Source organism: Lissotriton vulgaris, chromosome 4_1 (genome assembly GCF_964263255.1).
Source record: "Lissotriton vulgaris chromosome 4_1, aLisVul1.2, whole genome shotgun sequence".
Taxonomy (NCBI): domain Eukaryota; kingdom Metazoa; phylum Chordata; class Amphibia; order Caudata; family Salamandridae; genus Lissotriton; species Lissotriton vulgaris.
Window position 1 is genome coordinate 656,486,466 of NC_141691.1, and position 14,866 is coordinate 656,501,331.

At 44.9% G+C, this 14,866-nt stretch overlaps 1 protein-coding gene across 1 annotated transcript in view; it reads right to left on the minus strand.

Annotated features, from left to right (window-relative positions):
• Nucleotides 1-8,067: 8,067 nt before the first annotated feature.
• The window catches only part of LOC147722386 (uncharacterized), a 144,448-nt gene continuing 137,649 nt past the window's right edge, over nt 8,068-14,866 (minus strand). Inside the window, exon 4 of the mRNA XM_086967305.1 lies at nt 8,068-8,114. Coding sequence (XP_086823431.1) covers nt 8,068-8,114 — 47 coding nt within the window. The remainder of the gene's footprint in view (nt 8,115-14,866) is intronic.

The following is a 14,866-nucleotide window of genomic DNA, read 5'->3' on the forward strand; positions in this document are numbered from 1 at the left end:
ACAGATAACGAAAAACTGGAAAGATAACTCTAAACTTTCATGCTTAGCCTGGTGGTACTCCGTCTGCCATAATCATCGACTTGACACAACTTTTGTAAACATAAAAGATTACACTTATGGTCTCCTGTGACGAAGGTTTTGGATGATAGTGCTACAAAATCTTTTGCTTCAACATGTATCCAAGAAGTTGCTCAACCCCACTGAACTATATGTTATAGTTCACCTCTTTGATTCTTTCCTTTTTTTTATTTGATATATTGTAAACAAATTTCAATTGCATAATCATTGATTTCCGCATTTAGTCTTCATTCTGCTTGGCCCCCTTTCTTATTGCTCTTCTCCTCTTGTTACGTTATAATGGGTCTTTTTCTATTACATAATCATTTGCTTAGTTGCCATTAACAAAATGTTTTGTACTGCTTAAACTTGATGTCTTTCTACTTTTGATTGCTTACTTATTGCTTTGATCTGTGACGTTCTGCCAATAAATGTACCTTTTGAAAGTGAATGTTTTTTTTATACATGAAATTGTCCAGTCTACACAGCTGGTCATATATTTTATCATTGGATGCCATGTTTTTTGGCCATTAACAAAACACAATAGTGGACCTTACTTCAGGATTTGCAGTTGTGTCAAAGTTGTGTCAATTTGATAGACGTTGCTTCTAGGCAGTGGGGCCATTATACGGTAAATGTGGGATCACTCATGATATTTAGTGCTACACACTTCTGCAATGTTAGTGTCCACAACTGCTTGTGCTTATCCTTTGTGTCTGAAATTGAGTGCATCATGTGGCAGCAGAAATGTAAAGTTACAAATGCACTTATCATTGTAGGTCCAACGATGTCCTCTCAGATTCCAACACCCACATTGACTTCTGGTGCAAGGTTGGCTGTGACATCTGGGCAGGGACCACACACTGGGCAGGTGCGGGGCCCTGGTAAGTAAAGAGAAGAATAATATACCTGAATGCTCATAAAATATGCCTTTAATCTCCACTGCATGTTGTATGTGTTGTACAACACTGTTGTCCTGCTCACATATGGCATCTAACCACATACCAGATCAGACCATGGTGGCTACTGAAAGGATGACACAAAATGTATGCCAAGTGAGTGCAGAATGGACATAAAATAGTACATTGTGTCATATGAAGTGTCCTACACACTACTGGATTGCAATTTAATGATATGAAAACTCTCTTGCAAAATATAAATGGTAAAATCATATTGAAATTGGTGTGGACGAGGGTTGCATTGATGGCAGTTGTTTTTTTATTTAGATCGATGTATGAGCTGCTGATGTGGGAACCTAGTCAAATGTTGCATTCTGCATGCCTCCTCTTCTACTGTATTCACATATATAAGTGAGTGCTTGAAATATGAGGTTAGGATTGTCTGCTGTACAAGACACCATCCGCCAGCTAAGTACTACCATGATGTTGGAAATGTAGTATTCAAACAGAGGACACTCAAAGGATGGACACAACAAATATGTGACCTCTCATTCCAAAATGAGCTTTTTGACTTCATGGATAGGGAAGCACAAATGAGCCACATTCTGTATCTGACTATTGCACATCTCACAGATGAACTCTGCAATGCAATGTTTGAACTGTTGTTCAAATGTGATACTGGTCAGCCTTATGATGTACAATCCTTTTGACTTGTCAACAGACATTATACTCATGAAACATGTTAGTCTTAATGGTGAAGGTGTAATCAATGTAATGAGGAGGAGTCCTGACCATTTACCCCCTTCCTTGAAATATCAGTAACCTTCTCATACAAGTTTGTCTGTTGATGTGTCACCTCATTGGTGTCAGAGCTGTGTGGGGTCAACAACTGGCAATTGCTGCATGTGAGCAAGGGCCCACATGTAAAGTCCATGAGGTAAACATGCTGCATATTGTCCATAAATATCCTGTCAATGGTAATTGAGAATGACATGTACATGTGAGCTCATGGCTACCATCTGGTGTACTGAAATGTGGACATGTATGTCTCCTCCCAGCTGCAGACAGGATGACACCTGGCAGCGTACAACACCATCCCAGAGTATGCATGACATCCTGGCTGCAGCAGTAAAACCCTCTCGCACCTGTCCATCAGGTAATTTTGGCATGAAGTATTTCCGTATCCAGATAACGAAACCATGACAAACATCAAAATCCCCTTCAGCATAGAATCTGCAGTCATTGTTCACAAAGTTACATATATATTATAAGTGTCACATGTGCCTGTTTGTAAAGCAGTAATGCAGATAATTGAGAATGGTATCACTTCCCTCTCCAGCTGCTAGACTGAGGACTGCTTCATCAACTATACCTAGGAGGAGCCAGGTTCACCAGCTGACATCAGGGGGTATCGCAAAGGAACACAAAGCTGTGGCTGGAGCTGGTGAGTTTGCTTGTGCAATGGTCATCTCCGTATAACACCTCAGTGCTAGGTGTGAGCCGTCATTTGTAGTGGTACCTACATGTGTATGTCATCTGGTGATGCAAAGTACAGTTAATCTAACCCTTGTGTTGCACCTCATCGAATGTCAATTACTAATACAGTTGCAACCTCTGTGTTCCAGGGGATGATGACGATGAGGAGGATAGACATTCCACCAGTGTTGGGCGACAGACAATCAGAGGAGAAAATCCACTGCTCCTCCAGGCAGTTATGTCAGTTGCAAGTAATGCACAAGAGGAGGAGGAGGAAGTACTTCAGGATGAAGGATTGGAAGATGATGGTGACTATATGTCAATCCTCTCCGGGGATGACGATTCTGATGCCACAGACTGAAATCTTACCACATTGCCCAAATCTTGCAAGGCACCACACCCTCCGCCCAGCAAAGTGCATCAGCCTACTCCAAAACGTAAGATTGCCTGTCCCCAGCATAGAGCTAACTAGCCACAGCTCACACGCACCCCATCACAGACATCACTCCCTCACAGCCCTCACATCAGGACATACATGGTGGTTCCCCTACATGCTCCTCCCTATACAGTGTATCCCAGGCATCCTCTCTACCATCTGGGAAAAGTACCAACCCTGTTGTGGTGCTAGTATCCCCTGGGCACCATTCCCCTGTCCACAGGCTCCCACCTGCCATCCCCCCGCTGTTGGACCTGCTGGTCTCATACATGGCCTACCCCTGCAGAGAGGTCCTGCACCTTGCTATGGTCGCCAGTGGGAGCAGGACTTCTTCCAACAGCAGCCAGGTGTGAGGCAGACAATTCGTGACATAGGGGCTACCCTGTCAGACTTGTCTGGGCCCCTGCAGGACATGCTCCAATTCCCTCGGGTGGTGTACAGACTTACCCATGTTTTGGGTAGGATGGATGAAACTTGGCAAGACATGTCCAAGAATATCAGAGACATGATATCCATCCAAAGGGAAGAGAGTGCAAGACACCATGCCTTGGCCAAGAAGATGATGGAGGGCATGCTGAAAGTGATCCAAAGTCTCCCTTCACGGTCAACGCAGGGAGGGGAGCCATCACATCTGCCTGCAGCACATCACACACCTGTACCACCAACTGCACAGGACCACAGCAAGGGTACACACCCACAACCTCACCCTGAACAGGCTCTCCCACCATGTGCACAACCACCATCACCCCCTGAACAGGCACTCCCATAATGTGCACAACCACCACCACCCCAGGAACAGGCACTCCCACCACATGCACAACCATCATCACTACCCTGAACAGGCAATCCCACCATGTGCACAACCATCACCACCACCCCCTGAACAGGCACTCCCACAACGTGCACAACCACCACCACCCCCTGAACAGGCACTCCCACCACCTGCACAAACAGCCCTTGTCCAAGCACAAACACCAACTGTACATATACCATCTGCCCCTGCACATGAACTTCACCCTGTACCGGCACATGCACAACACCCACCTACATCCAGACAAAAAGCCAGACATAATCCCTCACAGCAATCATCACCTCCGAAATTGCGATGTCGCAAGCATGATCAACTTGACAACATCCCAAAAACTAAATGACCACCGTGAATATGTGTAAATAAATAGTAATTATCTTCACAAGTCAAGATTCGGTTGCGTATCATGTCCTGATAGGTAAATGTATACCAATTTTGATGGCCTAGAGATGTGAGGATGTATGTGTGTGTGTGACACATTTACAAGTGTAACCCCATCATTGCAACAAGCCATGATGTGCAGAGCAGATGACTCACAAAATACATGTCCATATTTTGTACAAAACATTCACAATGAAGTCAAACAAGTTAAAAAAAGTTGTATCCAAAAATATATTTTAAGTAAATAGAAGTGTGTGTTTTGAAAAACGACTTCAGCCAGTTTGGAAGGGAGAAAGGAAAGCAAATGATGATCTTAATACAGAAGGAGAAGGGAACTTGGATTGGGGTGGGGCAACACAAATATAACATGTCAGGGAGCGTCAGGGGAACCAGTCTATTTGCAAGGGGAAAAGTAAATAATTTTCCACAAAGAAAATATATCCAACAGGTCAAGTGTCCTTCTGGTCATCCTCTAATACCACAATGTCCAGATCCTTCGAGCCTGATATGGTCACATGGCTGGCTAGTGCAGGAACAGGTACCACACGGGGTCGAGACACACAAGGGGTATGGGGGAAACCGTGTGGGACAACGGATAGGGTGATACATTGACTTTGATGTGGAAAGTAGGTTGGGAGACAGAAGACGACATGGTTGCAGGCAGGGAATTGACACTGGCAGAGTGAGGGTGGTCAGAGCTCCGACAATTTCCTCTCGTATCAAGCGTATCTTTAGACACATATGCAGCGTGATGCAAGTGGATATGTCTGGTTGACGCTCACAAACCCACATCAATTCCTCTGGGACAGCCGTAGACTGAACAAAACAGGGTGGGGTTTGGGTGGAACATGAGGGGTGTGGTGCCTCAGGTGCTGTGCCAATGTTGGGGTCGATCTGGCAGCTACGACGAGGGAACAGGTTGCAGTGGATGCAGCTGGATGTCCCAATGGATTGGGGGTCTCAAGAGGTAGGGAGGGGGTGATGGAAGTTCCAGGTTGTGAATTGGCCTGCCTCAGGACACCTCAACAGAACTTACAGGTGAAAGGTCCAGGTGGGAGTAGCTCTCCTCCCCCCTGGCCAAAGGTGTCTAATTCTCCCCCCCACTTCAATGTCCACAGCCTCCACCCGGTCCATGGCACCAGAGCTGTTTTCCTGGTCAGTCCGGGAGGGTGCAATCCCCATGCCTCTTGATGTTGAGGGGCCCGCCTCATTGTCCTCTTCCTCACTACTGGAAAGGGGTCATAGCCGCCTTTGCACCGAAGATCTCCTGCTCCGAAACTGGTCCTGCTGTTGTTCCATTTGGCCAGCTGTGCCGACTGAAATGTAAAGAAAATCATGGTGTAGTGTTTGTACACATCAGGACAAAACACATACCTAAAGGAGCCAAGGTCAGACTTTGTTTTCCTCTGATCACACTACACAGTTGTCAGTGTTTATGAGCTTACATTACGTGCATGTTTACTGTCATTGCCTGAATTCAGTCTGACATGGGCATCTGACGAGATTATTTGTGGTTTATACAACTGTATTAGCCAACCCTCAACTTTGGCATTCTTGTGACATGTGGGTTATGTCACTGCTACATGGGCAGGTTCCAAACCCAGTCTACAAAAGGAGATCATAGAGAGACCAGATGGTATTGAAAAGGGCGTCTAATATGGAATCTCAGCACTTTTACGTCTGGACAAATGTTATCTGCTGTGCAGCATTGTGTGGGACAAGACAAATGCCAATTGTGGGTCACACATTCACATAGGGTATGGGCTACTTGGTTTGCTCGTTGTGAGTATAGCCTTTTGATATTACGTCACAAAAGCTGACAATCCAGTGCTACATATTGGCTTTGGTGACTGATAAGGTTGTTCTGTGCACCAGTGAACACTAGTGGGCCTTTGTTACAGCTACCTGTGCATGAAAAATGGCATATAACCCACTAAGGGTAAGACCTCTTGGCAAAATTGGACACACTAAAGAGTGAGGCAAGGATCTCAAAGTCTGTCTTGATTCCATGGCACTTGATGATCTGTCTCAATCAGAACCCAAACTCAACAAATGCAATGCAAGTCACAGCATCCAATACCCATTGGCCTCTCATACACACACTGGACAATGGCTGTACCATTCCTCATCCAATGCACACATCAGTTATGATTCCCTTAGTTCACTGTTAGTGAACCTGGCAGTGCAGATTTCAGTAAGAATGCATGTGTGTGGCTTAATTCCCCAGTTGACGAAACTACAACTCCCAGAAAGCACTCTGCCCTGTGCAGTCCATATGCCACAGTGAGCCCTTTGCTTCATGATGACTGCAACATAGACATAGAATAGGTGAATGGAGGCATGGTACACACAATGGTACAGCTCTGTCTTCACTCACATCATACTTCAGATACATATTGCATATGATGCACTTACCAGGTCTGTGCTGCTCATGCCCCTCCAGCTGAGCATGGAGTGTCGGCCAAGCTGCATGCAGGACCTTGTAAATGTAAATGTAAATGTGTTTCGATTTATATAGCGCACTTTAACCCAGGGGTCCCAAGGCGCTTGCTTAGGGAACCCGTCCTGGTATTCCCCTGTGAGATATCCCGGCCGGGTATCCACAAGGTGAAAGCCAGGCATCCCGCCGCGAGGGGCCGTAGTGGAGATTAAGCAAGCTATTGCCCAGAGTCGCAGAGTGTGACCCCGTGAGTCGAGTAGGCACCGGAGCGAGAATTGTCGACTCCGTGGAATTTTTGAGCCCGAGACCCGCCGAGGCGGGGAATCGAACCCTGGTCCACGGCCGATCTCAGCTTCCGGGTCTGCCGCCTCTAACCACTGAGCCACGCTTCTCCTTCACCTTCCAGGAAAGCACACAAGATGATGGACGGAATGTTGCACAATGGCAAAACATTCACCCCAAGTCACAGATCTGGGTTTAATCCATCGTTATTTTGCTCACCAAGCCACCCCAGTTCAGACATGGCCATATGCAAATCAGTCTGGACCCTATGCCTCATGGGAACAGTCTAGTCCGAACTGCCAAGCCATGTCTTCCCTGGACCGGAATCAAGCATCCTAGGACTGGTTTCTGGCTATCAGCCGTCTTCAGCCAGGATAGCTTGACTCCAGTGGCTTTGTGAGCAAGGGACCCACGTCTGGGCATACCCTTCCCACATAGGGTGAACAGGAAAACACACAAGATGATGGACGGAATGTTGCACAATGGCAAAACATTCACCCCCATACACAGATCTGGGTTTAATCTATTGTTATTTTGCTCACCAAGCAGTTCAGACATGGCCATATGCAAATCAGTCTTGACCCTGTGCCAGTACAGTGGGGAGAGGCAAGTACGATGCACATGGTGATGGGAAGAGTGGCCCACTAACTCGTCAGCCTTGTGCCGGGCCCAATGTTTTAGGTACTCCCAGCGCTTGCGGCATGCCCTCACATTCCTGGAGGGTACTCCCACTGCACTGCTGCTCTCACCAATGTCGGCCTATAGCCTGGCCCTGGATGCAATGCTCAGCTGTAACTCTAGGCCAAAATATAGTTGAGGAAATTTGAACCGCACCCCCTCATCCAAGATGTCTACTTCCCTTTCAGTGAAAGGGGTTGCTCTCTCCTCATAACCCTCAGCCATTTTGGGGGAAATAAGTTTGAAAAGAGCAGCAGGATGGCAGAGGATCTGATCTATGAGTGAGGATGACTCAGAATGAACACAAAATGGCTGCCAACAACTTCCTGTGATGCATTTACTGTCTCACACTTCCTGTATAACAGTTCCTGTATAAAATATTGTGTTCCGGTTTATTTTTGAAGATTACGGTTCGAAAACGTAATTTCCAGTTCCGGACCGTTTGATCGGCATGCGTGAAGCACTCTCCAGAACCGGACACTACGTTTTCGGCCCGTAACCTCCGAATTTCAACAGCAATTCATTATTTTATACAGAAAATGATATGCATGAAGTGGCAGACAAGAAAGAAGTTGACAGCCATGTTGTGTTCATTCTGCTCCATCCATAATCACAAATCAAACCCACTGCCATCCTGCTGCTCAGTAGTGGAAAAACCTGAAATGACAGTGCAAGAGAGAATCATAGACATGAAACAAAATAGACATGAAACAAAAGGGGGAACAGACCATTTAATGACATTTTGGTTTGGGCAAGTGGTGGGCTGACACAACTTCAAACCCCAGTTTATTTTTCTCCTACTTTGCATCATGGGTCATGTAGTCCATATTTAGTGCTCAACACAAGAGTTGTATGTCGTATTACAGAAATTTGGGGTAAAGCAGTGCTGTGTATCACAGACCCATTGTGCCAGATTCCCCCATAACATCATCACTCACGTTGTGGGCCCATCATCTGTGGAGGAGTCAAATTTGTTGAGGGCAAAGGCTCTAAGAATGCAATGCTTATGCCCTTTTTTGATTAAGGAAACCATCCTCATAAGGTCCAAGAGGTCTCTCAGAACATATACATTTTTTCCTCTGCATCAATAGATTCCTTAGGGACATCAACTACACCGGTGGCTGCTCGCATAGAGTGTGCTGCGGGGTAGTGGGGCGGGGAGGGGCAGGGTTGGGGGTAGTAAACTCGGACATATGATGGAACAGAGGATCATAATAATTATTTTCTTCCGTTCCATCGTATGTCCCAGATTTTTTTCCCTTGGCTCATCTTGGTCCCATCGGAATCAGACTCCCCGAGAGAGTGTGCTCTGATTGACTGCCAGCAACATGAGAACAGTACAATAGTGTGTTGTGCCTTAGGGCTGTGTAGAGTGGGTGGTTGGAGAATGGGGTACAGCAAGGTAAAGTCTTAAACAGTAGAGTACATGGAGTTTTGTAACACAATGGGGCACATGCATCATTGTAGGAATTTGCATTTCCTAAATTGCGAAAATTAAGGAATCGCAATTTAGGAATTGCAAAATCCTTTGCATCAAGAAATCCTACATTTTTTTAGGATTTCTTAATTTTTCGGAATTTGCGATTCCTTAATTGCGAATCACAATTAGGGAATGGCATTACATTGATTCCTATGGGCCTAGAGGCCCATAGGAATCAATGCCGTTTTGCATTTCTATTTTTTGGAATTCGCAATTTGTTGATGCATTGCAAGGGTGCAGAGGGGGGTCCAAAGGACCCCCCCTGCACCCCTGAAATGTATTTTAAAGTGCATGTTTCACACACACATGTCCTAAGGACATGTGTGTCTGTAACATGGCACTTTCCGAAATGCATTTTTGTGCTTTTTTAAAGAATTTCGCAAATTAACACGAGGGTCAACCTCGTGTTAATTTGCACTTCCTATTTCAAAATTCACATTTTTAAAAAAATTGATGCATTGCATTCGCATTTTTAGGAAATGCAAAAAAAAGCGAATTTTGAAAAATTGTTTCATGCATCCCAAAAACGTATTTAGGAAGCGCAAACGGCTGAATTTACCAATTCGCACAGTTTGCACTTCCTAAATAGGTTGATGCATGTGCCCCAGTGTGTAGTAAAGTATAACACAGTGCATTAGCATGTCATCGAGTATAGTGCGCTGGAATGAATTACAGTGGAGTTGCATAGCGTATAGTTAAATACATTCTTATAAATTGTATTGGCATCTCATACAGTGGAATGCTGTATTGTAGAATATTGAAGTTTAGTGAAGTAGAAGATTGTGCAATGGAGTGTACAGGCATAGATTGAATTGTAGAGTTAGACAGAGAAGTGTATGTGGCTAGAGGGAAGTAGAATCTCTTAGAGTGCCATAGAGTGTAATATAGTTTTATAGAGTGCAGTTTTAAAGAGAGGAGAAGAGTGTCATACAGTGGAGCCATGTGGATTGCAGTGGAATACACTGTAGTGGTGTGAAGTGGAATACTGCACAGTGGAGTAGGATACACCGGAATAGGCTACTGTGGAATACCATACAGTTTTCTAATAGCATATAGTGGATAGCCATAAAGTGGAATAGCACACACTGGAGTTTCGTAGAGTGGAGTGCCATACAGAGGACTAGCGTACAATGTAGTGGCGTACAGTGCAATTGCATACTGTGGAGTAGCATACAGTGGAGTGGCATACAGTGCTGCATGATAAACTGGAATACCATACTGTGGAGTGGCGTTCAGTGGAGTGACATCCAATGGAATTGCGTAGATGGAGTGTCATAGAGTGGCTTGATGTACATTTTAGTGGCGTACTGTGAAGTGTCATACAGTGGAATAGCGTAGAGTGGCAAGGCATACAGTGGAGTGGTGCAAAATGGACTATCATATAGTCAAATAGCATACAGTGGTGTTGGGTGCAGTGGAATGGCGTAGACTAGATTGGCATCCAGTGTAGTGCATACTGTGGAGTTGCGTAAAGTGGAGTGGTGAATACTGCAGTGATGTAAAGTGGAATAGCATATCATGGAGTGGTGCAGATGAAGTTTCGTCCAAAGGAATAGCATAGAGTGGAATGGCGTACAGTGGAGTGGCGTACAGTGAAGCAGCAGGCATTGAACTGCCATACAGAAGAATACCATAGACTGCAATGTCTTATAGTGGAGTGCCATACAATAGAATAACGAGGATTGGAGTGGCGTACCGCGGAATAGTGTATAGTGGTGTAGTGTACAGTGGAGCTGCACACAGTGGAGTGGAACTGTGTAAAGTGTAGAGCTGTACAGTGTTGTGTGTTAAGACTGTATTTGACATTTTGGAGGACTGTAGAGTATAGTGTGCAGAGTATGGCAAGTCAGTGACTTGTGCTGCATTTGTTGCTGTAGATGTATCGAACAAAATACATTGGCTTTGCATTGTATGTTAAATTTGACAGAAGTATTGTGTTGCCCTTGCAGTACTATGCATAACGCAAGAGAAATACAATAGAGTGCCAACTTTGTCCCTTAGTGATGTATTGTGTCATGATATACTAAAGAAAGTTAGCGGTATACTGTGGTACATGGCGATGACAAGTCGGTGTATAATTGGCTAATGTCTGCCTTTACAGATTTAAAAGGCTGACATAATCATTTTAGAACAATTTTGTTGTGTTGTATATGTATGCAAAAAAGAAGGAGATAACTCTGGGTAGTTCTCAAATTCAGGTGGAAAGCAGCTCCAGTTAAAGCACTCTCAACACCAACGACACTCTAGATCTGTTCACCTCAAAAGTCTGTTTTTCTATCAAAGTCTTTAAGCATAGGATTAGCACAATGCCATCCACGCTGAGATAGAAAAGGACAAAGTATTTTGCCATTTCTACAGCAAAGTCTAACACAGTGCTGTCCTTGCCGAGCTGTAAAATGACAAAAGCCATTTACCACTCCAGGCACAGTATTACAGCTTTGAAATGGTAAAATACCAACTCAAGCCAACCTGAAATGAATAAAAGCAACCCCTGACACAGTGTTTCGCTCTAATTAGAGCTCTTTGGAGAGGTATAGCTTTATCCAGACACAAGGGAGCACCCAGTATAAGTCAAAACAAAACCCTTTCAGGCATAGAGTGACGCATAAATTATGCAAAAAAGAAGGAGAGAACTCTGGGTAGTTCTCAAATTTAGGTGGAAAGCAGCTCCTGTTAGAGCCATCTCAACACCAGTGACACTCTGGATCTGCTCACCTCCTTTGAGGTGACACCAGTGACACTCTAGATCTGCTCACCTCATTAAAAAAAATTCAAAATACAGACTGACTGTTCTTGTGCTACGTCCCCCGTTTTTGTTTGAACCCCCTTGACCAAAGAACACAAAACCTTCCATCATCTGCCATTTGAATGAGGCAATAAGCCTGCAAAGTTTACAAGAGATTTGTCAAATGGGTGCAAAGTTATGAAGAGAAGGGACAAAAATCTGAGGAATTCTTGTCTCAGATAACCCTAACTATAGAGTGACTACAGCCACTCTTCAATTGACCATGTCAAGAGTGATGTAATATGTGAGGTCATAAGCTGTGCATTGTTATGGCATAAGTTATAGTTAGCTTTGGTGCCTATAACTGCTGAATTTCTATGGTTTTGTACAAGTGGAATCTGTGACTAATTATAACCTTCCTGTAACCTTTTTTTTTCTGTGAATTTTGCATGTTTTTGTAATTTAATTTCCTAACTATAAGTTTCTTGTAACCTTTGGGGTTTTCAGTAAATGTATGTTTTTTAATGTTAATTTCCAACTATAATGTCTTTGTAACCTTTGTTTTTTTGTGAAATTAGTAGGTTTTTTAAATTGAATTTCCTAACTGTAACCTGTAACTCTTGAGAGAGTATGTGCGAGTGGCTGTATAGGTGGGCGAGTTGGGTTTGAGTAGCTGTTTGGGTCTATGAGGAGGTGCGTGAGTGAGCAAAAGTCCAGTGCACATGTGATGAGGATAAAGAATAGTGGTAGAATGTCTCGTATTCGTATTCAATTGGTCGACACAAGTTGATTAGTTGAAAGGTTTAAATAATGGAACACACAAAGAAACAACCAGCCAACACGTGTTTCATCACAAAGTGGGAAATGTCCTGTGACTCTTCAGGGCAATGAGCCGCTGGGGATATCAGAGCGGCTGCAGGGTCAGAGGTACCCAGGACACGGACTTTGGAGTGGGATGGCATCACAACCACGGAGAGGCGAGTGCCTAAAACCGTTGTCAGATCTATCAATTGGATGCGTGGTGGAAAATAGAATCGCAGGATGTGTAAAAACCTAGAATGAGTGGTGTGTCAGGTGAAAATAATGGAAATGGCAGATGCAAAACAAATGGATGCGTTGTGTGCACAAAGGAGCTGGGTGCCAGATGAGGACCGTATTTCGAGGTCCCAAGCATGGATGGTGCGAGAGGCGGGTATGCTGATAACTCACATAGGCTAAGGCTGGAATGACTTGCACGATCAGTGGGTGTCTTCCGGATGTGTGAGTGACTGCATGGGTCTGTGAGGGGGTGCGTGAGTATCTCAATGGGTCAATGAGTGGGTGTCTGTGTGGGTGCATAGGTGTCTGAGAGTGTGCATGAGTGTCTGTGTACGTGTCTGAGTGGGTCTGTGAGTGGGTCGGAGAGGGTTTGAATGGGTTTGTGAGTGCCTTTATGAGTGTGTGTGCCAGTCTGTGAGTGAGTGCATCAGTGTCTGAATGAGTCTGTGAGTGGGTGCGTGAGTCTCTGAGTGGATCTGTGAGTCTCGAAGTGGGCCTTGTGTGCATTTTGGCAATGTGATTGTTCCTGATGCGTCTTTATCCAGAAATATGTAATAATAACATATATCCTCCAAAAGTGAAGAGAATGAGACTATGAAGAGGAAAATCTTCACCAAATAAGTGTCTTTCTTCTTAACTATATGAAGTAAGTGCTTCTTTGTTTGGTGGAGATGTCCTCATATTGCTCGGCATCAAGAATGCCTCACCAAAATTGGTGGGAAATGCACTGGGGGGCCACTTGTTAAGCTGTCCATCATCCTGGCAAAAGGCAGAAAGACCTTTACATACTACTAAGGTGGGTGCGGTCAAAGGGGTAAAGCTTCCAAGTGATTTGCACATAGGAATGCAAGTAGTAATTTAAAGGGAAAACCATGGACTCTGCTATTACCAGGTAAGGACAAGAAAGAACCCTCTCATCACGGTCACTACAGATTGCACTCCATTAGATTAAGGGGGGAGGGGGGTGTACGGCCCCTCTACCCAGGCTGAATTGGGCATCTTGGTCCTGGGTGCCCTGGAGCCTACCCAAGGCACTCAGTGTACTACGATGGAGAGCGCTGGGGAGCCAAATTGCCCCCGCGGTCCCTCTGCCAGCTCCCCAACCCCAGTGGGAGCCGACATTGCTCTCACATGCAGGGAACTGTTAAAAAGGCAGCTCCCTGCTTGTGGGAGCAATCATTCATCTGTTTCCCTGCCCCTATGACAATTTGGCAAGCATAACAGATGAACATTCCGCTACCAGCAGGCAGGAGCAGTTTGACAGCTCCTGCTTGCTGGGAGCCGAACTACTGTTTGCTCTCGCTTGATGGAAGTTGTCACAGCTCCTGTCAAGTGAAACAAACAGCTATCTCCCAAGGGTGGGTAACTGTTATAGACTTAGGCTGGTGTGGAAGGCCGTGGGCACTTTTTCATCTATGAAATGATACGCCTTCCAGGGCAAAAGAAATGTGCATAAATCCTTTAATAGCTGTGCCCCACCTGCCGAGGAAAGAGGGCGAGGTTCACCCAGTTATAGTTCATTTTTCACGTTTTAGATTGAATCACAGGAGAAATGTGTAAAGTAATGTGGATAGCAATGTGGATAAGAAAACATCCACCCAAATAAAATAGGAACATGCTCCTAATGGGAATCAGGCCATATGTAACCTGCAGAATCAGTAACAAGACGTACATGCCAACCAGGTGGATCCCTTTATTTCTAGATATTGTCACAGAATCGGTGTACATGCCTTTCTTTCATTACTTTTTCAATTTGAGCCCAAATCTTAGAAATTTTCCATGAATTTGTGATGGTGGCATGAGGCGTGCCTGTAAGTGGTCAATCCCACAGCCGGGAATAAGGCTGCATCAAAGAAGCTTCACGGCCGCAGAAGGTTAAACCACTTATTCAGGCTGGACTGATTTGCAAATAGCTGGGTTGGAACTGGGGTGGCAATGTGAGCAAAAGAACAATGATGGATTCAACCCAGATCTGTGACTGGGGGTGATTATGAGTGTCTGAAAAGACTCTGTGCTCCTTTCATCATCTCCTTGCATTTGCTTTGTTTCCCCTAGGTTGACAGGGTATGCCCAGATGTGTGTCCCTTGCTCACTTTGCCCCTGGATTCAAGCTAGCCTGACTGATGAGGGGTGTTACCCCGAAACCGGTCCCAATTTGCTTGTTGC